This window comes from Stenella coeruleoalba (genome assembly GCF_951394435.1).
Source record: "Stenella coeruleoalba genome assembly, chromosome: 14".
In the NCBI taxonomy this organism is placed as follows: Eukaryota; Metazoa; Chordata; class Mammalia; order Artiodactyla; family Delphinidae; genus Stenella; species Stenella coeruleoalba.
Genome location: NC_137160.1, coordinates 12,680,597 through 12,708,036, shown reverse-complemented (window position 1 = coordinate 12,708,036; position 27,440 = coordinate 12,680,597). Strand labels below are relative to the sequence as shown.

General features: G+C 45.2%; 1 protein-coding gene across 1 annotated transcript in view; it reads right to left on the bottom strand.

Moving 5' to 3' along the window:
• The window catches only part of KDSR (3-ketodihydrosphingosine reductase), a 39,753-nt gene extending 13,123 nt beyond the window's left edge, over window positions 1-26,630 (bottom strand). The window contains exons 1-7 of the mRNA XM_079941715.1: window positions 26,010-26,630; window positions 20,906-20,995; window positions 18,833-18,889; window positions 14,296-14,361; window positions 14,008-14,103; window positions 6,559-6,750; window positions 545-628 (exon numbers count right to left, since the gene is read on the bottom strand). Coding sequence (XP_079797841.1) covers window positions 545-628; window positions 6,559-6,750; window positions 14,008-14,103; window positions 14,296-14,361; window positions 18,833-18,889; window positions 20,906-20,995; window positions 26,010-26,117 — 693 coding nt within the window. The 5' untranslated portion in view covers window positions 26,118-26,630. The remainder of the gene's footprint in view (window positions 1-544; window positions 629-6,558; window positions 6,751-14,007; window positions 14,104-14,295; window positions 14,362-18,832; window positions 18,890-20,905; window positions 20,996-26,009) is intronic.
• Window positions 26,631-27,440: the final 810 nt, after the last annotated feature.

Here is a 27,440-nt window from a genome sequence, read left to right as displayed (position 1 = left end):
GTGTGGTGTGAGAGGAGGAATCAAGGCTGGCCTTGCGGTTTCCAGCCTGAGCAGCTGGGGGAATGGTGGGCGCCGGGTAATGAGATGGAAAATAATAAGGGGGGAAGGAGAGGGAATCGCAAGTTTCGTTTTGCAAATGTTAAGTCTTAGGCGCCCATTAGACCCCCGTGTGGAGACAACGGATCGGCAACCATTTCAGGTGTTTAAATGTATTTAAGGCCAGGGGAGAAAATATTATTTTTAAAGAGTATTATCTTGTTAGTTAAAATACAAGCTGTACTCTCAATCAGAAAGCAAACACCTTATTAATTAAAGCTTGAAGATTCTTAGCAAAAATGGCCTTTGGAAATAGGGCTACATCCTCCAAGACTCTAAATGAAAGTTCCAGAAAGTTCGGAGGCCTCTTGCAAGCACATAAATTGAAAGGAACTCAATTTTCTGACTGATGAAAGTGCCCCCAGGCCGAAGGGTGGAAAAACAGTAAATGGGAAAACGGGTTTCCTACGTTCAAAACTCGAAACAGGGCACAGAGAGGCATACTTACCTTGGTTTTGTTTTCTTCTGCAAACCCGGGGGTGTCTGTGTCTGGTGGGTAGGCAACTGTGACATAAACATTATACGGCTTCACCTGCATTTCAGAGACAACATCGACCCCTTCAGTAAACAAGATACAATTTCGCATCCTCCCTTATCAACCTGCACTGGCTGCCAGGCAGACATTCTAAACACAGCCCTGATTTTCTCAAAAGGTGGTGAGACCAACAGGGTGATTCTGTAAGAGGAGAACTACCACCAGGTGAATCAGGAAACTCCTGGCCCTGAAGATCATTTAGAAGTAAAGGCAAAAAGCTCACCCAACCTCGATTCCAGAAAACAGCTGGCCCTGAGCTAGGGAGATTCGCCTCCTTCTAAGTTTTTTCCACTCCCGCTGACCAGGGGCCTGGGAGCTGCCCGTGAGGAGAGCAGATGATGCTAAGGGGAAATCCGCTCGTCCTCCCTGCCACCGCACACCACTTGGGCTCGGTGGCCAAGGCCACGGGACAGGTCTACTCCTCGGCCATCAGGAAGGAAAACAAGTTTGTTTTCCACAAGAGGGGTTTGTTTTCCTTCACGGCTGCTTCTCAAACCCTCGTTATGTGGATTTCATTTGCAAAATATATTGAGATCATTCAAATCCCTTCCCCAATGCCCTTCTTGTGCCACCCCAGACCCAGGTCTAGAATTATATCCATCCCCTGGGAAGTGTGCTGGTTCAGGAACTCCCCGGCCAATGAGGGGCTCGGGGGTCACTTCCTCCGCCACAGGGCCAGCAGACAGGACGCTCCCCCGCGTGGATCCCCCCAGGTCAGACCAGGACAACCTCACCTGTGAACCGTCTCATCCCACATCTATACGTGCAAACTCCTTCCCAGCTTCTCTTCCCAGCTCCCTGGCTCTCTCTGGAACAGAATCCTAGGCTTGTTTACCTCACTGCTGGGTCTCCTCACTCATAAACACACCTCCGACAATTCTAGAAGATTCTCCTACTGGTCGGACAGGACACACCTCTCCCACTGACCCCGTGCTCCACGCTCGTATCTGGCCCTGAGGCTTAGGGACGCTAAGCAGGATGGATTAAACCATCAGAATCTCTGCCATGACTTCTGTTTGCTTCTGGCTCACTGTTTAGCCGCACGGAAACGCCTAAGGAAGTTGGCAGCGGACAGGCAGCTGGTCGTGAGGAAGACCACTGTGCGTCTTAAGGAAGCTGCAAGTGACAATATTATATTGCTTCCTCGTGCAACAGCCTCTGAAAGCATCCCAGGGTCCTGTGTTACATTTGGCTTTTTTCCTCCCTACTTCCTTCTGTGAAGCACGGTCCTCAGGGCTGCGGAGGAGCCGCAGGGGCAGGAGAAGCACGCGGGCAGGAGAGCCTGGCCAGCCAGCCCAGGAAGTGCAAGAGCAGAGGACGGTGTCCCTGCTGGTTCGGTTCCGCGCACCTAGGGCGTGAGAGTGCATTCACTCAGCATCGCCGGGGCCTGCGGCTTCAAGGCCCGGCCGTGCTCGTCAATAGCTTGGGATTCGGCCCGGCAGTGAAGCTGATGAGCAAGCAATTCCTCTTCCACTTGTTTTTGAGATACTGACTTTAAAAACTGTCTCCCACGGCCCTGCCCTTTGCTGTGCACAGACCAGAGAGAAACACCACCAAAAAAAGAAAAGCCAATAAGCAGTAATTAGACAGCCCACCCAAAGCCTGAAGCTGACTGCTCAGACGCGGTCGCTTCTGCACTGCTCCCTCCCCGGCAATGACCCAGGACAGTGGTACTAAGCTAACATAAGACAGGATGTCAAAGCAGTGTTTCTCAAAGGCAGGGTTATAGCTGAGCTTCCAAATGGTTAAAACAGCTTTCCAGAACAGCTTTTTCCCGGGGTGGGCACAGATTGTCAGGGTTGGGAGAAACCAGTCCAATCCCTTTCTGGGTACTGGTGTCCTCCCTACAATCATGGAGCCAAATGACCCTCTCAACCTATGGCTGGATACCTCCAGTGGCTAGTAACCTAACCGCTGTGTGTATTAATCCAACAAATACTCACTGCATTATTACTGTGCCCTCGTGGAGCTTACAGTCCCCTGAAACCCTTGGTTCAATAATTTGTTAAAATCTGTATAAACTATATCTACAACCTTCCTTTAATTGACTGATCCCATAACCCCGGCAGAAAAGGAAATGAGGTTCATTTGGCTTCACTGGTTCTTGCTAAGACGAGTGCTGACTCCTCAAGCCCACTTCTGCTAAGAATGTATAAGCCAGGACTTCACTGATTCCCATTTACGTAGCCCCTGTCTGCGTTTCCTTGTTCTGCTCACTGACCATTCTGTCTCCCCCACTGCTCTGCCCTAGTCCCATCCTGTTACCATTCCCTCCCTTCTACCTGGCCTCATTCTCAATCAGAAAGACGCCCTACGTGTTCAAGAACTGGCTTATTACCAAAATTATCTCACCAAAGGTGTGCTGCTCCTCACTCCATCAAAGCCAAGGCATGGGGGCTGGAGAAAGGATTACAGCTGTTGACATGAAGCTCCAGAACTAAAGCTCGGCTTACTTGTGGGCCGTGGCGGGAAAAGACAGGGTTGGGGGGCGGGGCATGAGGCCAAGGGAAATAGAAAGGGGGACACCTAGTTTTCTTTTACTTGGTGTCTGCTACCACATCTTTGGCTACACCCCACCTCAGAAGTCTGCTTTCCAAAAAGATCAACTTCTAAAATCTTTAAATGATGTATTTGTACCTAAAAGACTGAGTCAAAAAAGGACGACCAAAAAAAAAAAGCCAACAAAGCATTCTTTCAAATTTAGTCATTGTATGTAAAACATTTCTAGGTCCAACTTTAGTCTGAGCGTCAAGGGCTGGGGTGGAGAGGAAGACTTAAGAATTCATTAAACCAAAAGAGAATGATAAACAGCACTTAGAGTCTGACTAAGTCTAGAAGGTTTCATTCACAAAAACACAAAAATCACCTTGGCCAAACAGACCAAATGATCCAGGTTTCAAAAACAGGATATGTTTGTAAGGAAACAATTGTTTTGATGCAAGTTCTGCTATGAACAAACTAGATTTTGATTACTGAATTTACTTCCCCTCAAACCTACTTTCCATGTACGTGTTTAGTTTTTGGTTGTTTTTTTTAATTAATTAATTTATTTATTTATTTTTGGCTGCGTTGGGTTTTCGTTGCTGCGTACAGGCTTTCTTTAGTTGCGGTGCACGGGCTTCTCATTGCGGTGGCTTCTCTTGTTGCGGAGCACGGGCTCTAGCGCGTGGGCTGAGTAGCTGTGGCACACGGGCTTGGCTGCTCCGCGGCATGTGGGATCTTCCCGGACCAGGGCTCGAACCTGTGCCCCCTGCCTTGGTAGGCGGATTCTTAACCACTGCGCCACCATGGAAGCCCTATGTGAGGGCATTTTTAATGGAGTCCAAGTACGGAGCGAAGTCAAGCTGACCAGCAAGTCCAGACCGGCCACTTGCAGCCCGTGAATCACGCGTGTCATCAGGAGGCTTCAGGGACTCGTCTGGACTAGCAGCTCCTGTCTTTTCCCTCTGCTTTATCAACATCTTCTTTCTACCCGAAAGGAAACCAGGCTGCCTGGATCATACACTTTGCCCTAAATGAGTGAATCCTGAAGTCGTTCTGCAAGACAAGACTCGGGGACAAAAAGCCCTCGTGCACAGACCTTTCAATTCCAAACTATTCCTTCTCCTACTGGGTTTCTGAGACCGATGTGAAGGGGTGAGGCAACCCCTGACCTGAATTATAGACACGTTACAGAGGCAGACAGGGAGCCAAAAGGCAGAACGAGAAGGCCTGGACTTTGTTACTATTTCTGTCACAGAGTAATGAGGTGGCTCTGAGCAACCCAATGGCTTTACTGAAGACTCAGTTTTATTATCTAGAATGTGGCATAACAACATCTGCCTCGTATATTTCACAAAACTGTTATAAAAATAAGACGGTTTTTCATAAAGGGACTTTTCAAAGTAAAAACTACAAAAGAAATACCGGTGTTCTTGTCGGAAATTTCACAGGCATACGTGCCCCATTGGCTAAGCATATATGACAATGACCTGTCATTGATTAAGAGTATCAAGGACATTGATGACAATGAAATTTGTGGCTGGTTCCTTTGGGATGAGAACAGCACAGTCTACCAGTCCCTAAGTGGCAGGTCGGGATTCTGTCACTGACCCGAGAACACGTCTGCACTGCATTGCTCATCCGATATCTGGGCAGCGTGGCACTCTGCCATGTACCATCACGGGCTCTTCTGGGGGCTCTCTGAATCAGGGGTCAGCAAGCTATGGCCCTTTGCCTGTGTGTTTACTGTCACACAGCCACACCCGTTCATTTAAATCTTGCACAAGGCTGCCTTCCTGCTATCCCAAGAGACGTGAGTAGCTGCGTTAGGCACCATCTAGCCCTCAAAGGCGAAAATATTTATTCTCTGGCCCTTTACAGGAAAAAAATTTATCCACCCTTGATCTTAATCATTAAATGGGATTCTCAAATCACACTCTTACTATAAGAGGATTGGCCACAGTGAAGTTTCCTGGGGGCTTCTTAACATCATGATGTTAAGAATCTAAGTGTTAAGCGTTATATTTCGGTATACAGCTGACCCTTGAACAACGTGGAGGTCAGGGGCGCCGACTCCCTGCACAATCGAATTCCACGTATAACTTTCCAGGAGGCCCTCCGTACCCACAGAGCTGCATCCACGGATTCAACCAACCTCAGATCATGAGGTACTATAGTCTTTATTGAAAGAAATCCACAAATAAGTGGGCCTGCGCAGTTCAAACGTGTGATGTTCAAGGTCAACTGTATATAGAAATAGAAAGAATTTTACCTTAAAGTACGTGATTTTGGAAAGATACATGCGATGCTCTCTAAGCATGCCCATGTGACAACAATGCAGAAGTCTACTTCACGCAGCTGAGGAGGAAGGTTATACACATCTGACAAGTGCTTATTTTATGCTCATCCTAACCACATCCTCCTTCCACAAGATGTTCTATTCACTGTGAAGATAAAACGCACTCACATTCAATATTTCTTTAGGATATTAAAATATAAGTATCAGGAAAGCCAAATGCAATTTTTAGTTTCTCATTTTTACAAACAAGGAAACTGAGATCAAGCTAAATGAATCTGTCTAAAAACTGAGAGCTACACAGTAGCTCTTTCTTCAAACACGTTAGTTTTATTAGTCAGTCATAAAGGACAGACCTTTTTTGTTAAAGGGGTATCTTTAAAAATGTTAAAGAACAACAACAAAAAGTTAAAGAATAAAATATCTTACAAACACTCACACAGTATTAGGCCAGTAAAGGCACACCTCACTTTATTATGCTCTGCTTTACTGCGCTTTACAGATATTGCATTTTTTACAAGTTGAAGGTTTGTGACAACCCTGCACTGAGCAAGTCTATTGGCAACATTTTTCCAACAGCATTTGCTCATTTCGTGTTTCTAAGACACATTTTGGTAATTCTCCCGATATTGCAAACTTTTTCATTATTATTACATTTGTTATGGTGATCTGAGATCAGTGATCTTCGATGTTATTACCAAGACCCACTGAAGGCTCAGATGATGGTTAACGTTTTTTAGCAATAAAGTATTTTTTAATTAAGGAATGAATGTACATTGTTTCTTTAGACATAATGCTATGCACTCTTAATGGACCACAGTACTGTGTAAACGTGGCTTTTATATGCACTGGGAAACCAAACAATTCATGTGACTCGCTTTATTGCGATATTCACTTTATTGCATCCGGAACCGAACCCACAAAATCTCTGAGGTATGCCTGTAATGCTACGAAGATGTTAGTAGTGCTAACTGTGTATTAAATTTTTATGCAATGAAAAGCATGTTAACTGCAAAGTTCAGGGGTTGCGTCAATTCTCCTTCACTAATGCCAAATCTACAAATCTCTAATTTAATACAATGACACGTGTAAGGCAGTTACAGACTAAAGGGGAACATATATTGCTGGGCTGACTGAAGACAGCTCTTACCTCCATCTGCAAAGCTTCCGCCAATCCCCTGATGGCAAACTTGGACGAAGAGTAGGCTGTGAAACCAAATAAGCCCAACTGCCCCGCCTGGGAGGACACGAAGACAATCCTGCCCACGCGGCGTTCCTTCATGGTGGTGATCACCGCTCGGCTGGGGTACACGCTGCCCAGGTAGTTGACGCTCATTAATCTCTGCAGGGAACAAAGAGGCCACGAGAACCTAAGCAAGGTCAACGCCCCAAGGCTGCATCCCACGGGCATCCTGCCTTCTCACCAAGTCTGAGCTCGTCAGTGGAGCCCAAGTGACTGGGAGCTCAGCCGACCTGCTGAACGAATGAAGGCCTAATGATCCTGTAAGTGACCGTGACACACAGGACCTACCACTGGGAGCCTATTTCAATCTAGCTTTACATTCTCACGACGACAGCACTTACATCTTTGCTGAAGACTGGTCAAAATTAGTCTTCTCCTTATAAAAAGTACACTGCATGTTATAGGTAACACTTTCTGAGAAACAGTTTTGAGGAAAGAGCTTCAAGTATTTCCAGCCCTATTAGTTGTAAGTGACAGGAAGACCACAAAGAGATGGGGACCGGGGTTGACAGCAGCGACTGCGGTGTAAAGCCTGGGCTCTACCATTTACTGCCTATTTGATGATGAACAGAAAAGTCAGACACTCTACTTATTTCCTCAGTGAAAACAGGGTTAATACGGGTGTGATCTCACAGGCCTGCAGCAAGGATTGAAAGGAAACACAAGGCAAGCGCCTGGCACAGCCCCTGACCTGCAGCAATTACTCAATAAATGTCGGCTCTTATATTATGATGGGTAAGAACTCACAGAGGCACCAAGATCTACTTTCCCCTCATCCTGGGAACTCTTAAAAACCTTACATTTTCAACCTGAAAGTCTCAGGATACTGCATTACAATGTTTCTATATTAAAAGTCTTGTAAAAATACTCGATCTATCACCATGTGAAACCAAACACTTCACTGGCAAACTTTAAGTCCATCATGAAATGTTAACTCAACAGCATTAAGTAACTTTTAGAAACAATGACCAGAAACACCAGCAGGCCAGCGGGAAATAGTTTAAAAAAAGCAGAGGGCAGGGCTTCCCTGGTGGCGCAGGGGTTGAGAGTCTGCCTGCCGATGCAGGGGACACGGGTTCGTGCCCCAGTCCGGGAAGATCCCACATGCCGCGGAGCGGCTGGGCCCGTGAGCCATGGCCACTGAGCCCGCGCGTCTGGATCCTGTGCTCCGCAACGGGAGAGGCCACAACAGTGAGAGGCCCGCGTACCGCAAAAAAATAAAAAAAAAAAAGAAAAGCAGAGGGCAGACGGTATTTACATCGTGACTGCAACTATTTTGAATATTAAATAAAAGTACATATGCACAGGTACAAAACCAAAGAAATGTAGAAAATTGTGAGTGACTATGTTAGGATTCTGGGATTCCCATTTTTCCCCCCCAAATGTTTTTTAATATCATTATATTGGTTTGACAAAAAAAGAAGGCATACTGAAGCCATGTGTAAACCTTAGCTCCCTTCAGAGACCCCACTAAAATCTCAATTGAGATCTTTTTCAAGGCAAGAATCCACGTGAGCAAAGAAAATCGCAGCAATGACATTTCGGACGTTGAAAAGAATGACGAGTGAGAACTAACCTGGCAGAAAGCTGAACGCGAGGTGAGGAGAAGATAAACTAAGAAGCAAGGTTAAACCACAGAAGCCCCCAAAGGCCCATGCAGCACGCCAAGCACCGCTGGGGGCAGGAGGGCAGGCGTGGGGCTGGAGGACAGGAATGCGGACGGAGTCTGCTGAAAAGAGTCACATAGACAAACCCACCCACCGTCATAATCAGAGATTTCAGTACCCCACTTTCAATAATTGACAAACAAGCAGACACAAATCAGTAAGGAGACAGGAGACCTGAACAATGTTATCGACACTGATCGAACACTCCACCCAAAACAGCACAATACCACCAACCCTCGGTATCCATGGACGATTGGTTTCAGGACCCCCCCCCCCCCGCCCCGATACCAAAACCTGCAAATGCTCAAGTCCCTCATATAAATGGCACGGTACAGTCAGCTGTCTGTATCCTCGGATATGCGGGGCTGACGCTATATATTCTTTTCAAGTGCACAGGGAATGGCTATAAGGTAAACTATATTCTGGGCTATAAAGCAAGTCTCGATAAATTCAAAAGGATTCAACTCATGCAAAGTATGTTTGCTGACCACAATGGAATTCAACTGGAAATCAAAAAGAGAAAGATTTCTGGAAAATCCCCCAAATATTTAAAAACTAAGTAACACTTCTAAATAATCCAAGGGTCAAAGTGAAAATGGAAAGGGAAATTATACAATATTTTTAACTGAATGAAAATGAAAACACAACTTATCAAAGTTTGTAGGATGCCGCTAACGCAGAACTTAGGTGGAAATCCACAGCACTAAGTATCTGTGTTAGAAAAGGGAAAAAGCCTTAAATGGATGACCTCAGCTTCCGCCTGAAGAAATTATAAAAAGAAGAGCAACTTAAAACAAAAGTAAGCAGAAAAAGAAGTAATAAAAATAAAAGGAAATAAATGAAATAGAAAAAAAAAACAATAGAAAAATCAATAAAGCCAAAAGCTGGTTGTTGAGAAGATCAACAAAATTGATAACTCTGTAGTCATACTGGTAGGAAAGAGAAGGAACACAAATTATCAATAACAAAAATGAGAGAGGTGACATCACTACAAACTCTACGGATGTTAAAATAATAATAAGGGAATATGATGAATAACTTTCGTCAATTCAACGACGTAGATGAAATGGACAAATTCCTTAAAAGAGACAAGCTACCAAAGGTCACTCCAAAAGAAACAGATAAAAAGATATAGATGTAGCCCTTCATCTGTTAAAGAAACTAAAGTTAGAAACCTTCCCACAAAGGAAACCTCAGGCTTCACTGGTGAATTCTACCAAACCTTTAAAAAAGAATAAATCAATTCTACACAAATTCTTCCAGAGAACTGAAAAGGAGGGAATATTCCCCTACTCATGCTATGAGGCCACCCTGACCCTTATACAAAAATCACAAAATAACATTACTAAACAGTACAGCTAATATCCCTCAAGAACAAAGAAAGGATAATAATAATCACAACCAAGCAGCGTTTATCCCAGGAATGCAAGGTTGGAAACATTTGGAAACTAGTCAATGTAATTCACCGTATTAACAAACTAAAAAAGAACTCTATGATCATCCCAATAGATGCAGAAAAAGCATCTGACAAAATTCAACATTCATTCCTTATAAAAACTCTCTGCAAACTAGGATAAACTACTAAACTTGATAAAGGGCATCTACCAAAAACAAAAAACAGGGAGTTCCCTGGTGGCCTAGTGGTTAGGATTCTGGGCTTTCACTGCTGTGGCCCTGGGTTCAACCCCTGGTCAGGGAACTGAGATCCTGTAAGCTGTGAAGTGCAGCCAAAAAAAAAGAATTAAAAAAGAGAACAAAAACAAACTACAGCTAACATCATACTTAATAGTAAAAGACTGAGTGCTTTCTCCCTAAGGTCAGGAACACGACAAGAATGTCTGCTTTCACCAACTTCTATTCAACACTGTACTGCAAGTTCCAGCCCATGGAATAAGGGTATGCAGATGGGAATGAAGAAGTAACACTTGCAGATGACACGACCTTGGATGTAGAAAGTCCAATGAGTGCTAGAATTAATAGTTGAGTTCAGCAACACTGCACAATCAGTACACAAAAATCAATTGTATTTTTCTATATTAGCAATGAACACTCAGAAATTAAAATGAAAAAAACCATTTACACTATCATCAAAAAACATGAAATACTGAAAAACAACGTGCAAGACCCATACGCTGAAAATGACAAAACACTGCTGAGAGAGATTAAAGAAAACTTAAGCTAAATAAATGGAGATATATATTATGTTATAAGGGTTAGAAGACTCAGCGTTATTAAGATGTCTGTTCTCCCCAAATGGATCTACAGCAGCAGTGTAATCCCAATCAAAAACTACTCTCATTGATAGCTACAGGTAGATAAAACAAGATACACCTCCAAGAACCCACAGAGAAAACCACTGAAAAGGAAAATTAAGAGAAGTGTTGGTATTCCCCAAGACCACCTCCAGCGTGGGCGATTCGCTGCAAGGTCTCAGGGGACTCTGCACACGGCTGTGCTCACGACTGAGGCTTATCACAGTGAAAGGACACAAAGCGAGACCAGCGAGGGCAAAAGGCACCGGCCAAAGTCCAGGGGAAACCAGGAGCACATTTCCACGAGCCCTCTCCCCGTGGAGCCACACAGGACATGCTTAATTTAAGTCTCCCGGCAATGAGTCACGACAGCACAAACTACTGTGTACCTGCGATTTACATGCATGTGAACGTCAGCAAAATTAAAATGAAAAATACTCCAAACAAACCAAAGAACATAATTGAGATAGAATTCATCTTAAAGAAAAAGGAACTCTTATCTTCAGAAAATGCATCAAACGTGGTAGTGTGTGTTCTAACAGGGGGTGTCGGTGATAAGCCCACACCTGGACTTGACCAGAACGAGGCAAGTGACCAGACCGAGGTGGGAGAGAGCAGAGGGGCACGTGATGGCCTGCGAAGGGGACGCCCTCTGCAGCACGGTGGCCTCCTGCCTCCTCTCAGGGCAGCCAGGGGTAGAGGGGCGATGGCCAGAGACGGCGGGGCCCACAGCAAACCATCCCTGGAGCGAGGCCCTGTCACTGGAATAGAGCAACAGGTTTGGGGTTAACCAGGCTTCCTCTTTAGAGCCCAGTCCTTTCGGAGGTGAGGCCAATTCCAACATCCCCTGTCAGCTGCTTAAGCCCCTGCGCCGTGCTGACCTCTGTTCTCACCGCCCCCACTCCACGGTGACCCACGCCGGCAGCTGCATCCACTTCCCAACACCGCCGACCCTTGTCTTAATCACCCTGACAGTCCTCAGTCTCCTGACGCAGCAGGCAGAAGGAGCCTCTAAAGGCTGCGATGCAGATCTCACTACTCCCCAGCCTGGCTTCAACCCCTTCAGAGGTTTTCAGCTGAAATCCACAGTGGCCCCATCCCACGTGCCCAGGGCTCAGGAAGCTCTGGCCTCCTGGCCTCCTGGTCAAGCTCCTGGAGTTTGCCCGGCTCTTTCCACCTCGGGGCCCCTGCAGCCACTGGCTCTCCGGACTGCATCTCCTTCTTGCTGTCTCTGCACCTGCCCTTCGGGTCACCTTCCACACTGTGTAAAAGAGCCTCCTCTTTTCCTTTCCCATTTCCTCTCCCCCGAGAATCAATACTGAGCGCATCTGTAATCACACTGCTGAGAAGCTGGATCCTGCCTGGTCTGTCCCACCTTAGCTGGGCCAAGCCTTTATACTCTCGCTCGCCACAGCATCCCCTAGAATGACACTCGATTCACTAGAGGCTTTCTCGAATATTGGTGGGTTGAATGAATAGAAGACAAAGGACATTAATATTCACACACAGCTACCCTGAGCTGAGCGTTATGCACCCAATTACGCTACTTCATCCTCATGGCCCTGGGCGCCATAGGTCCCATTCACAGAGATGCAGGCTGAGGATGGAGGAAAACCTGAGGCCAGAAGGAAGAACGGTTTGCCTGAGATCACAGTTAGTAAATGGTTAGACTTGAAACCAGCTGTGCTAAGATTTAAAACTGGTTTAGTCTGATGCCAAAGGCCAGCTTTTCTCCTACTGTCCCATGCTGCTGGGGACAGAGCAACAAATAGTCTGTGTGCGTGGGTACTGGTGTGGGTGGGAAAGAAATCGATTGTTTTTCTAAACGAAAGTGAGAGAGAATGAGAGACAGACAGACAGAAGGAAGGAGATAGTGTGCTGGAGACTGAAGGTTGAGAATAAAGTGAGTTTTTTAAAAAAGATTAGATTTGTGCTTTTTTAAATATTTCAGCATGCTTCATATTCTATACATGAATTGTACTTCTTCCTTCATCTCACCTGCTTCACGTTTTCTCCTTGTCATTGATACCCACACACAGTCACCTGTTTTTTTTTTTTTGGCCATACCGAGTGGCATGCAGGATCTCAGTTCCCTGATCAGGGATCGAACCCGCACCCCCTGCAGTGGAAGCACGGAGTCTAAACTACTGGACCGCCAGGGAAGTCCCACACAGTCACCTGGTCTTATACTCTCAGTTTCTTCTATTCTTCTCAGTTATAAATCCCCACAAATCATTCACTCCATTACCTTTGGACTTCCATCAGACCCACAACTGGAAACAATCCCTCCCCTTCTGCCCCTGGACACACCCCACGTTCTGAGGTCTTAGCTTTACAACCATGCATTTATTTATTACAGCCACACAGCTACTTACACCTCCATCCTCTTTGCCGTCCACAGCCGGTCAAGGTGAGTCTGCTGATTCTCCCTTTATATCATCTTTCACGCACACACGCATGCACGCACACACGCATGCACGCACGCACACATACTCCTCTTTCGCTGGCCGCCTCTGAAGTCTCTCCCCTCATCATTTCATACCTAGACTACAACTATTTCCCACAACTGATTTTTTACACAGCTGTTGAGAAAATCTTCAAAATCTCCCTATCAATACTTAGAGATAATGGCATACAGGTCAAGACAACTATCTTTTATGCCGAGTTGATAAAGGAGCTTTAAGACACTAGAGTCCCTGCTACGGCATCCCTCTGCTTCCCTCTCCATCTGGACTCGCCTAGCTCGCCTAATCACAGAGTTTACGGTGCTTTCCCACAGTCCGCCAGAAGCAAGATGTCCAAACTGCTGCTCTTGGAGTCTCCTCTTCCATAAGAGGGGGATGCATTTTAACTTCACAGAGCAAATCATTCAAAACCCATGGCTAGCAGGAAGGCTCTAGAGACCAGTAAGAAAGAGATGGTTGATGCAATGTCAACAAAAGAAAAACATGTTTTGCACCTAAGAAAGCCTTCAGATCTGATGTGCGTTTCTTTGGCTGACCTTTTTAAAAACATCAATATGAATATGACGCATTATCTTTGTCTCTTGGTTTCAAAACTCTAGAGTCTGCTCTTCACCTTTTTTGGGTTTTCATTGTTAAAAACACTGATACCTGACAAGAAAATCCAGCCTCTCTTGGCGTACAAAGAGCTCTCTTGATGATATGACCTCAGTGAATCAACGCAGTAATCTGTGTCAGGTTGGAGGTTTCATTCCCATTTTACAGCTGAGGAAACCAAGGTCCAGAGACTTGTCTAAACTTCTAAGGCTGGATGGTCACTGTGACTAAAATCTTGTCCATCCTCTAGTTTTCTAAAGCTTCTGTTAAATCTGAACGCATTTCACCTATTTCATTCATAAAGCCTTTAGCCAGGAATGAGTCCTCCCTTTTAGTGCATGGGCTACCCCAATGAGGAAAAAACAAATGTTTACTTACTTCAAAAGTACTAACTTCAAGATCTTCAAATTTTCCTGCAAGTGACATTCCTGCACAGTTTACAAGCATGTCCACTGGGCCCAGTTTCTCCTGTGCCTGGAAAAATGTATCAGAGTGGGCATTAAGAAAGAGAAGGAAAGAATCCCTTAGTAGCCAATCAATGCCAATAAATAAAATCTATAAAACTATTAAATCTACAAGGAAGATATGTCAACTCCAAGCCACACACCAAAATGGCAAACCAATCGAAAGGCGAGCGGATTAATTCCAATTAACCCAACCTCTTACTTGTTTTATGACATTCTCTACTTGGCTGTAGTCTTGAGATACATCAACTGATATACAAAGCACCACCTGTTAGAGAAAAAAATAATCAAAGTTATGCAGGGGTCTGAAACTACCTTTAAAAGAACTTTTTTTTTTTTTAAATTAAAGGCAATTTTTTTCCAATAGAGAAGGAGTCCAGTTTTGGAGGTACAGATTGCAGGGTTTGAAATCTGCTGACAATGCAGTTCGGAGAGACAAATGGGGTCAGGGGTACACTTTCTTGAAGAAAACTCTTTTGAGCAAACTCAAAAGAATGTTCTAAGAAATGCTGGTTGGAGGGTACAGACTTTCAGGTGGAAGATGAATAAGTTCTGGGGATCAAATGCTCAGCATAGTGACTATTGTTATTAATACTGTACTGTAGACTTGTAATCTGCTAAGAGAGTAGATCTGAAGTGTTTTCACCACACACACAAAAGCGGTAACTACGAGAGGTGTTGGCCGTGTTAATCCACTTGTTTGCGGTCACTCTTACACAGTGTAAACATATATTAAATCGTCACGTTGCAGACCTTAAATATATACAATTTTTGTCTATGTATGCCTCACTAAAGCTAGAAAGAGAAAAGAAATGTAAAAACTCTCCTCTTAAAACGCAACTAGCCTGCAGTGACAGGAAGTACATCACAAGCCCTGTGCACCCAGGAGTAGAGGGAGAAACGGGGTGCAGAGGGGCAGGGCAAACTGCAGGGGTGATGGAAATGCTCTGTGTCTGGATTTCAGGGGTGGTTTCACAAGCATTTAGTGATACATCCGTCCAAAGCCATCCAACTGAACTCTTTAAATTGGTGTGGTTCATTGTACACAAATCCTACCTCAATAAAGGGGTCAAAAAATAATAGCAAACTTAATAAATACGTTTAAAAAAATACTCCTCTTGGAGCAGTATCAGAGCCATCACTGCCCTCTTGGGATTCAATACCAGTAGGTGGAATAAAGAGATAAGTCAACAGGATCTACTTCCAGAAGCCTCCTTAGTCCAGCTGGGCTGGGAGGCTAAGCTGGTGGAATCATCTCACTAAGCCAAGGGCAGATCTGGGCCTGTGGGAGCCGGGGGGAAACCAAGTCACATTTGGTTCACTCTGAGATTTGCTTGAGGTCCCTGACTCTGGACTGAACTGCCATTTACAGATTTTCTAGATGAGGGGTCACCAAGCTGAGGCCAAGCCCACCTAGTACAAACCTGGCCATGTTTAGGGATGCACAGCACAGAGGGATGGTGGGAAGAGCTCAGCCATTTAGTCTTTGAAAAGGAAGGGAGGGAGGGAGGGGAAAAGGGGGGAAAAGCATGTATCTCGGTGCTTACTTTGTTTGGGGAATGTATGTATTTATTTATCTATCTATTTATTTATTTGGCTGCGCTGGGTCTTAGTTGCGGCATGCGGGATCTTTTTTAGTCACGGCATGCATGTGGGATGTAGTTCCCTCACCAGGGACTGAACCCAGGCCCCCTGCATTGGGAGTGTGGAGTCTCAGCCACTGGACCACCAGGGGAGTCCCTCGGTGCTTACTTTGATAGAAATTTATGAAATAGAAATTAAGAACACTAATGGGGACAGTGAGCTACTGTTTTCTTTTGGTTTTTTTTTTTTTTTTTTTTGCGGTGCACGGGCCTCTCACTGTTGTGGCCTCTCCCGTTGCGGAGCACAGGCTCCGGACGCGCAGGCCCAGCGGCCATGGCTCACGGGCCCAGCCGCTCCACGGTACATGGGATCTTCCTGGACCGGGGCACGAACCCGTGTCCCCTGCATCGGCAGGCAGACTCTCAACCACTGCGCCACCAGGGAAGCCCAAGCTACCGTTTTAACTTTCCTTTTCAGACAATGTTTTCAAATCAGAGCTTAGGCCTCTGACGTAGGAAATGTTCTATGTTCCCAGGGAGGTCACTGAGAGAAGCAGAAGGGTGTTTGCAGTTTCTCAGCCTTTCCATGGTTTCCTCCCTGTTGAGACTGGCCGCCAAGCAAAGTGGAAGACAGAGCGTGTGTGTACGGAAGGGTGCACACACCCACGATATGCACCCAGGTGCAGCTGCAAGTCCAAGGCCGTGTGTTGTGGTGGGAAGAACAGGCACGGCACTGGGGAAGCCGGGGTTCCAATCCTGTCCCTTCATTCACCAGCTGAGCGGAACCCAAGACGTTTGCAGTGGTCTCATCTGTACAGTAACAGCGTCACAGGCTAGTGACGAGCAAGATCCCTTCCAGCTCTAAGAAGCCACAATGTGAGAAGTGAGGCCAAAGGGCTGGATAAAAAGAGCCCCGTTGCCTTAGGACTGATAACATCAGGCAGGAAGTTGTATTTAATGCAAGAAGGAACCCCATCCTAATGGCCTAAATTCCTATGAAAAGGAAACAAGCCCCTTCGCAAACGTAACCTGGAATATTCCAGACTAGTGGGCTTGTCCTTGAATTTTATCCCATCATCATACAGAAGACATGTTTTAAAAAAGAGAGTAGGAATCATACAATTAATTTTAAACATGCCTTTTCATGTGGTATTAGATCACTTACTGTGAATAAAACCTATCCCACAGGTCAGTAACATTTCAAAAAAAATGTTTACAAACTCCCAGGAAAAAGAATGCCCCCAGGGCACTGCTTTTGCTAAGAGGAGTAACAAGCCGGCTCTGGGCCCAGCGGCAGGATCAGGCTCCCACTTGCCCAGCCCAGCCCGATGATCTTTGCCTTCCTTGCTGTGCAAGTCAAGAACTTTCCACATGACCTGAAGCCTCCTGATAGATGAAGGAGTGGGGATAATGAGGAAGAAGCCAGAGCAGAGAGGGCGCTAGCAGCAGGCGTGACTGGCCTTCAGCCAGGACATTTCAGATCTGTGGCTCTGGACGATGTTTCATTCTCTATCAGAAGTTACAGGGATATTTAAAAAAACAGAAAACTGGGGAGATTTGCTGAGCTGGCAGCTTTCTAATGTTTGTGGGCTTCAGAGGAGATACAGGCAGAGGCCACGGTACTAGAGAAAAACTCACATAGGTGCACAAAGAGAGGTGGACGAGGATTTTTATGTGCAGCATAGAATGCAAAAGAAAACAAAATACAAATAGCCAACAAGAGGCAACAGATTAAATAAACTCTGGGGTACTCAATATTATGCCACAGCAGTTTCAAAAGATGAGGCCGACTCATTTATATTGACATGCAAAGTTCTCTAATATATTCTCGTGGAAAGAAAAGAGGCAATTAAAACTACAGTGAAACACCACTTAAAACTCATCAGAAAGGCAAAAATTAGAAAGTCTGCCAATACCAAGTGTTGGCAAAGAGTCAACGACCACTACTGGTGAGAGTGCAAACACTTTGGTGATGCATACGCTCAACTCAGCAATTCCATTTCTAGGTATATTCCATTCTTGCACAAGTGCACAAAGGGATACACTTTAGTAATAGCAAGAAACAAAGCAAACTAACAAAAAAACTGGAAACAACCTAAGTATCCACCCAACAGTAGAACTGATGAATGGAAGGTTGTCTATACATACAAGAAAACACTAGACAGCAGGAAAAAAAAAAGAATGAACTACTACTTTATGCAGCAACAGAGAGGAATTTGAACAATAGTATCAGGTGAAGAAATAAAGTTGCATGAGAGTACACAAAGAATGATGTTATATAAACCTAGAGAGAGAAAGTAGGTTAGTGATTGCCTAGGGCTAGGAGGGGGTTGGGAGAGAACAAGGAGTGACTGTTAATGAATATGCGCTTCCTTTAGGGGATGATGAAAGTATTCTACAATTGATTCTGGTGATAACTGTGCAACTTTGTGGATAAGCTAAAAACCACCGAATTGTACACCTTAAATCAGTGAACTTTATGGTATGTGAATTATATCACAATAAAGCTATCAAAATAAGAATGATGCCATAAAGTTCAAAAAGAAGCCGAAGTAAACAACACTCTTCTCAGTGTCACATGCATGTATGGACAAATGATTTTTAAAGAGCAATGGAAGAAGTAACACAAAAATCAAGTTGGGGGTTGCCTCTAGGAATGAGACGGGAAGATGAGGCGGATGGGGGGAACAGAGGAGCCTTCAGGGGCCCTGGTAAATGCCATTTCTTAAGCTGGTGATGAGTGTGTGGTTATCAATTTATTATTATGTTTTATACTAAAATACATATTGTATATATATACATACCATTTTATTCACCAAAAAATTCCACAACCAAAAAAAAAATTTAATACCTCCTTCCCCTTAAGTTAATTTGAATAAATAATTGAAATGAAATCAGTTTCTAGGAAAGCATTCTGTTATTTGATCATTTGTGTGTGTATGTGTGTTAGAGTCTATACATTGTTTTTGGTAACAACATGAAATCCTAGACAATTCAAATAATTTCATCTTTTTAAAGACAGCCTAATATGTATGTTAATTAGGAAAAGCTTACGTGCTTTCAATGAACTATTCACAGTTGAAGTACCTCTTCTCTTCCTCTGCACACCTGTGTTGATTAGTATAGAAAATGCGTCATGAGGGCAGTGATTTTTACCTGTTTATCATTAATAGAGTGTTTTTCGATTTCTTTCTTTGCCTGCAACAGTTTGTCCTGAAAGTAACAGAGAACAATTAGTTCTACTGATTGTCTATTTGTCCACTTGTTTGTTTAAAAGGAGAGAAAAAGCAATTAGTTGTACAAGGATTTATTAAATGCCAAAAAACACGCAGGACAGCACCCATATTGCAGAGCTATGGTGGACACACAGCTGCAAAGTATGCTAAGCTATGGCTAAGTGAAAGCAAGTTTTAAAATTCACTGCAGAGAAAGATAATAATAAAAATTAATGAACCTCAAAATTCCTATTATCAGTATGAATTGCTAAGGGTCACCCTATCAATTCTAATAAATGTTTTAATTTGACGTTACTTAGATATGAAACAAGAACAACCACGCTGATATGCAGTGCTTCCCAAACTTAAGGGTACATGTGATTCCATGTCAAGGATGCTTTCCTACGAGATCGTCCAACGTTTTCCTCCTCTACGGAAAAGCAAATATAGTCAAAATCAGTTTTTAGACGGACTAGGTAAACCTATGCCTGGATACTTTCAAAGATACTCTGAGGACAAGCAAAGCTAACCCACGTAATTGTGTAATTCTTCCAAGGTCTCAATTCTGCTTGTTTTAGTCATTTTCAAGAAGACAGAGATCGGTTTACAGTGCCTTAATTTGCTATAAAAGCTGAAATTTAAATACATCATGATAGCAGAGAAGAACAAAAGGGGGGGAATCCTTCCGAAAGACACGTGGGTTTTCTAAACAAGAATGTGCCTATAATAAAATTATATTATTCTATTAATGAAGATGTGCACCACCTGACTTTGCCAAAATCAGAATAGAAAATTACACTAGAAAATAAAGACTTTATCAGTGCCAGAAGGCTCATTCACCTCCAGCAATGCCAGGACCACAGAAAGAGCTTCTGAGCACCTGAAACGCTGGCCTCCCTGCCTCGTTTTTCATCTGCCTTTTGTCAGATATCAGCATTGTTTAAATCTCACAAAATGCCATTTTCTCACAGTTGTGCTTTCAGTCATGGAAGGTGGCTTCAACGCCAAAGCAGATGCGTTGTTGGAGGGGTCAGGGGATAAATAAAAGGTAGCTAATTCTGCCTTTCTTCATTTTTAAAAGAAATGATGGACGCCCGAGCCTAATTCTGGGTCATTATTTACGCATCTCCCCCGGGCCCCCCGTGACCTGCCTTCCTCACTGGGCCCCTTTCAGCTGTGCACCCCTACCTGGCAGCCACCACACTACCGCCCTCCTTATTCACAGGTGAAGCCAAATCCCCCAATCAACGATGCCGCCCTGGAGCACCCACTCTCTCCGTCATCCCTCCCTTCATTTCTTCATCCAACAAAGATGTCTGGAGCACCCACTGTGACCCAAGCAATTAGGCCAAGCACAGAACAACAGCACTGGGCAGGACAGCCGTGGTCCTTCCCCCGCGCATAGAGCAAGGGGACGCCATGACTGCTCGTGGGAATACAGTGTCACTGCTCTGGGCTCTGGCAAGAATAACAGACACTTGAAAAACAAAAAGAAAGAAAGAAAAACAGACCTTGTGTTGACTCGGTACAGAAAGACACATGTTTTGCTAAACTGCTGGGGAAGAGTGAGATTCCCCTGCAGGGTCTGGGTTTCACTAGAGATGGAGCTCATGTCATAAGCAAATTATAGAGAAACACCTACACGTCATCCTTCAGGACTTAGGAACGAGCCCCACGATGGCTGCTGTCGGCACCTCCGGGGAGGTGGCGGGCCCCGCGCTTCCTGTGGCCAGGTGTGTGCTTAACTAGGTTTTGGCCGCTCCTAGATCTGCAGTGTCCATGATGTTGCCTAAGAGTTGCTGGCACTGAAAAAACATCTGTGGAACTAACCTGACTTCAGCCAAGAAGTCTTTGTCCCAAATACAAGAAATAACCAGTGGTTCAGGAATCACACCTCCAACCACAGACGTGAGCGATTTCCCCACAGGTGTGAACACTGTGACGGTCGCATAGCCTCTGTGACTAATGTAACGATGAATTAGTAGGTGAATAGTAATGAACCTAGAAGACTTACCTCATTTCGTGCAACCAGAGTTATAAAAGCTCCTTGTTTATAGCACTCGATAGCAATGCACTTTCCGATGCCACTGGAGCCTCCTGTAACCTAAAAGCAGAAATTAAGAAATCTTAGCACTTGAAATTTCCCTTCTGTGGGAAGTTTATTTAAAATAACTATGATGGGCTCTAAAACCCAACCTACAGGAACTAAATCTTCAGCTATTGTAGCATCTTCATCCCAGACCTAATGAATGGAGTTTAAGTGCAGACGTGGAAAGATTACACTGTCAGCCGGGCCTGCGTTGTTTCCAGTACTGAGCTATCAATTGCACACCTATGACATTTTTCTGAGTTCACTGTGGCGGGGGGGGGGGGGGATGAGAGGGGGAAATGCCCTGTACATCTAGCTAATAAACAGTACATTAGTCTGATAATTCGAAAAGACACATGCACCCCTATGTTCACAGCAGCACTATTTACAATAGCCAAGACATGGAAACAACCTAAACATCCATGAATGGATGAAGATGTGGTATGTATATACAATGGAATACTACTCGGCCATGAAAAAGAAAGAATGCCATTTGCAGCAACATGGAGGGACGCAGAGATTATCATACAGAGTGAAGTAAGCCAGACAGAGAAAGACAAACATCCTATGATATCGCTATACGTGGAATGTAAAATATGACACAAATGAACTTATCTATGAAACAGAAACAGACTCACAAACACAGAGAACAGACCTGTGGTTGCCAAGGGGGAGGGGGGTGGGGGAGGAATGGATTGGGAGTTTGGGATTAGCAGGTCAAACTAGTATATACAGAATGAATAAACAAGAAGGCCCTACTGTATGGCACAGGGAGCTATATTCAATATTCTGTGATAAACCGTAATGGAAAAAAATATGAAAAATTTTGCTGTACAGCAGAAATTAACATCGCAAGTCAACTATACTTCAATAAAATAAATTAAAAAGTAAAAACAAAAAACACTAGTCTGCCTTTGAGTCCAAACCCAAATGAACCATTTCTTTACTACACATCTCCTATGCATGACCAGCTCTACAGGAGATGAAAAGAATAATCACTTGCATATACTTATGATATTTTAAATGACTGCTTATTATAAAGTAATACATGATCACATGGAAATACCGAAAAGTAAAGCTTTTCTTCTTGCACTAGTCTAACCCTCACCATCTATAGCTCAGCCATACTGGCTGTCTTTTGGTTCTATGCTCTCTCCAACCACAGGGCCTTTGCACATTCTATTTTCCCTTCCAGGAATGCTCTCCTCCCCTCTTTTCATCTAACTGGCATCGATTCACCCATTAAATCTCAGCTCTACCTCACTACCTCAGGAAAGCCTTCATGGACTGCCCTCTACCCCACCGCAACCCACTTTGCAGCATTGCATCCTCTTTTTTCTTTGCTTTACATCACTCCATAACCAAACAGCCATGCATTTACTTGTGTGGTTATTTGATTCACAACCATCTCTTCCATTACCACCCCATAAACTCCATAAAAATACCAACTCTATCTTGGCTCCCCACTGTATCCCCAGCGCTTAGTACAGTGCCTGGCATACAGGAAGGACTCAATATATATTTTATTTAATAATACGAATGTAACATTACCTTTCTAGTCATTTTCCCTATACACATCTTATAACATGGGCCAGGGGAGTGGGGGGCCTGGAGTTGTCAGGTGAGGGGGGAAAGCAAGTGTCAGAGAGGCATCTGTCCTTACACGCTTCTGCATCCTACTCTAAAAAACATTATTTTGTAATGTCTGAGTTTAAAAAACTAAAAGGCTTTACAATATTGCATTAAACAGCCGTATCAAAAAATATTTAACTATTTCCCTATTGTTAGACATTTAGATTATTTCGAATATTTTACTGTTAGATATAAATCATGCTGTAAAGAATATCTCTGACCAATCGATCTCACGATTTTAAAATCATCATGACATCCTCCTACACAATGTACCTATGTCCATGGGACGCCCCTACTTTCTCTTGAGCCTCAACTTCTCACTAATGAAGGGATTTCTTTGGGAAAATTAACCAATTATCTACCGGTTACTGTAAAAATATACCTGCTGCCCCAGCTAACAGTTGCCTCTGAGGACCTCCTTGCTATTGAAATATTTCATGGGTAGTTTTGGCTTATGAATTTTCACCAGATATTCCAATTCCATAGCAATTAGCAAGGTCCCTAAAAATGTCCTTAGCTGTTTCATGATGTTGTTCCTGCTGCCTAGAGGTCCCTCCACTCAACATCTCCCACACAGCTGCATTTCCAAATCCTACCTAACTCGCAGAGGCCAGTTCCAATGTCTCCTCCTCCAAGAATTTTTTCCGGACTCTGTCCCTCTGTCCTGTCCTTTGCCTGTCACTTTCTACTTCATGCAGTTACTTCTCTACCTGCCTTAGCTCCCTTAGCAGACTCTAAGTTCCCCGACAACAAGCACCAAGTCCAAGTTATCGCCCTCATTCCTAGCACAGCACTTTGCATAAGCAGTTGCTAAATACTTGTCTACATTAATTTGCAAAATGGTGTACGATGCCATTTCCCTGAAAAAAATATAATGCCACAAAAACCTTGTAAGTAAAATTTCACTATTTGTTATTCAGTGAATTGATAGAAGCTGAAGTGATGAGGTTATTGAGAAAATTTATATGCTCTAAAGGGCCATGTAGATATTCCAATTATTGCTGGCGTTTTTTCTAGACCGTAATAGGTAAGCAAGCTATGTAAAATTACTGCACAGCCAAGGACAGGGGTAACCTTATAAGATTTGTCCATAAAAACAAGAATAAGACTTCAACTTTTGGGTCAAGGTTCATGGGAAACTGACCTTCTAGGCCAAGCCAGCTAATTCATAAAAGGTATCTAAGAATATACATAAGTCCATCTAGACTATGTTACTCTTGATTGGTATAAGAAAACATAAGAGATTTTCCTAATGGCTGAGAAAAATGGTAAATATGTATTGAGTTGCCCGGCCATTGGTAAATTGAGATGTGAGACCCTAAAGATAACAGTTTAATTCCTTTCTTTGTTACTCCCTCTTACTGTTCATTGCAAATATTGTTTTAAATGTTACTATCTCTTTATTTGCACCATATACCTCTTACTGAGGGCAAGAGAAGGGGTGCTTTGCTGAAAGGACAGCTGCTCCCACCCATCTCTCCAAAAGGGAGGACTTGATTTTCTAGTTCTCACCAAGTCAGTTAAACAGCTTTTTTAAAAAAAAAACAAAAAAACAGCTGATTTAAATAAGTATATACTGTGTAAGACTTGCTGAATAGGTTTACCACTGTAATTAGAGAGATAACACTAGTTTATCAGAATTGCTCTAAAAACAAAACAAGTTATGACCTAAGCCTGCTCATGCTTCCCCATCAGCAAGACATTCTAAACATTGGCCCCTTTTCTAACACGACTGGGTCTAGTCGTAACAAATCTCAAGAAAAAAAATTACACTTTCACTCTTTTTATGACATTAAAAAAGAAGACAGATGGTGACATCATGTGTATTATTCATGTCATCCTCACATTATTTATAGTGGCATATTAAAACGGGATGGTGAAAATAAGAAATTCTTCGGGATCTACCCCAGGAGATGTGTTTATTATCTTATCTACAGCCTGCAGAAGCATGATGGGGCTGGTAGGACCAGAGTCAACATCAACTGAAAGTCCCTTGTAAACACTGAATGAAATTTTTCATTACTGCTTTGACTTTACATTTTTACAAGTTATGCTCTGCAAACACCACTTCTGAAAATTCCAACTTTTAAAGCCACGCTTTTGAGGCAGAAGTCTTCTTGCAGATGTGACGCTTTCAGACTTTAGCATGACTGTAAAATTTTGCTCTTCTCTCCCTCTGTAATGAATTTACACTCACCTCCTCCTCTATCTTCCACATCAGAAATAGCAGGATTTGGAAAAGCACTAATAGTTTTGTGAGAGAAATTAAAGAAAACATATGTTCCCATTCACAAACTCTGTGCCGATTTAAAGCACACTAAAAGCAATGACCATTCCATCCCATCCCAGTTCAGTGAAGAGGCTCGGATTTTAGCGGAGACACCCATATGTCACCTCTGGCACCAGGAGGATTTGCACTGCCAGCTTAGTAACAAATTTTGCTTATTCATAACCTCCCGCCTCAATGTCCCCGGGGTTGTGAGAAAATCAAGTAAGAAAACGGACCAGAAAGCCACAGCAAAATGTGACGTGCTGGGCGCAGGTAAGAAGGCATTCCCTCTGTTTAAGAAAGGTGCCCCACCTGCAGAAAAGGGATCCTTGAAGACATGAGCTTCTGGTAAGAAACAAACCAAATCCATCCACATCCCCTTCATTCCTAAAGCACTAACTAGCCAGGTCGTTCCGCTCATCCCTCTGACTCCAAGACGACGGCAGAGGATTGCACTGGGACAGCAGTCAGTCGACCCCAGGCTGAGCTCACAAGAGACAGGCAGTGTAGACTGTACAGAAGCGACTCAACACCGCTAGCCAGGACTGCCAGCCCACCGGGTTTAGAGCAATCCCGTCCCCCCGCCAGGTGAGTCACTTCCTGTATTCCTTTGGCAACTGTCACTCGCACAGGCCATCTTCCAGTTCCCAGCTGCCTCGGCGGGTCCTGGAGGCTGGGACCCGGTTCCCCGCTGCCCGCCTCCTTGCGACCCCGCCGGGACCGCGCGCCTTGCCCGGCGTCGCCACCGACCGCGGTGTCCTTGGCAAAGTTTCTCAGCCTCTCTGTTCTTCAGTTGACTCATCGGGAAACCCGAGGACAAAAATATCCAGATCCCAGGGATGCCCCGGGGATTAACGAGAGCCTCCCGAGCCCCTGCAGTGCGGGAACCCAGCTCGCTGGCGCTGCCCGCGCCGCCCCGCTCTCCGGCCCCAGGAGGAGCCAGAGGCAGTGGAGGGCGGGTCCCCGAGGCCCTCCGAACAGACAGTGCAGGGGCGGAGGGCGGCAAGTGACCCTCCATTTGGAGAAGTGGACGTCGGCGGCCCGGCCTGAGTCGCGGACCGGCGCGCCGGGGTTCGGGGCGACCGAGCGGGCCGGGAGGCGGCGGCGCAGCAACAGGAGGCCACTCACCACCACATGCGCCCCGGGCAGGGCGAGGGGCTTGGGGCTGATGAGCGGAGACACCATGTAGAGCAGCAGCACGAACGCCACGAGGAAGGCGGCCGCCAGCAGCAGCATCGCTCGGCCGAGGCCGGGGCCTGCGGCGGGCGGCGCAGGCACAGGCGCACAGGGCTCGGCTGCGCCGGCGATCACGCGCGGCCGCGCGCAGTGCGAGCCCGGTGTTTGGGTTCGCGGCGCGGGGCGGGGCGGCGGCCGGAGGGGAAGAGGCGGAGCCTGCGAAGGGCGCGACCGCGGGGGGTGGGGCTTCCAGTGGCTAGAGCGTCGCGGCTGCCGCCCGATTGAGCGGACGGTCCTTTGGGGTCCCCGAGCTCCCAGCGTCGGGATGGGGTCCCGCACCCTCCGCCGGCGAGATGGGCTGCCTCGAGCGCGCAGCGGACGGGGCCCGGGTGGCGCCCCCCGGCGCGCCCCTGGGTGACGCTCGCGGCTGGTGGCGAGGGTGCTGCTTAGGACCGCGGAGAGCGGGTGCCGGGCCTTCCCGAGCCGCGCTCCCGGGGCCGGGCCGCTCCGCGCCGTGGCTCCGGGTGCCGTCCGCCCGAGGCCGGAGGAGGCGGGTCGGAGCCTTCTAAGCCCCGGTTCCGGGATCTCGTCACCTCGTTAGTGTATGGAAGGCAGGGGATCGAGCTCTGAATTCCCGGGCTCCATTTCGTATTTTCTTGGCGTACTTAGAAAATGGTAACAGCCCACTTTCGCTTTGCAGAGGACCGGGAAAGCCTTAACATGGAGTTTTAAAAATCGCCCAGATCATTCAGTTTCGTTGAGCTCAGAGTTCATCTCCTTTACCAAGGCAGGGTTTAAAAAAGATAAAAAGCTTTTTGAGATCTAATTTGCACACCAGACAATTCGCCCGTTTAAAGTGCATAGGTAATGGGTTTTGGTATAGTCAGGGTTGTGCAACTGTCACCACTGTCAATTTTGGAACATTTAGTTACACCCCCAAAGGCGCACACAAATCCTTACCCGTTCACAGTCACTCCCCAGTTCCTCCCCATCCTGGCCCGGCCCTAGCTAATCACTCACTAATCTGTCTCTGTAGATTTGCGTATCCTGCATATTTCATATAAATGGAATTATAGAATGTGTAGCCTTTTGTGTCTGGTTTCTTGCACTTAGCATAATGTTTTCAAGGTTCATCATGAGGTACAATGTATCAGTACTTCATGCTTTTTATGACCAAATTATATTCCATTCTGTGGACACACCACATTTCATTTATTCACTCATCAATTGGTGGACCTCTAGGTTGTTTCCACTTTTTTTTTTTTTTTTTTTTTTTTTTTTGCGGTGCGCGGGCCTCTCACTGTTGTGGCCTCTCCAGTCGCGGAGCACAGGCTCCGGACGCGCAGGCTCAGCGGCCATGGCTCACGGGCCTAGCCGCTCCGC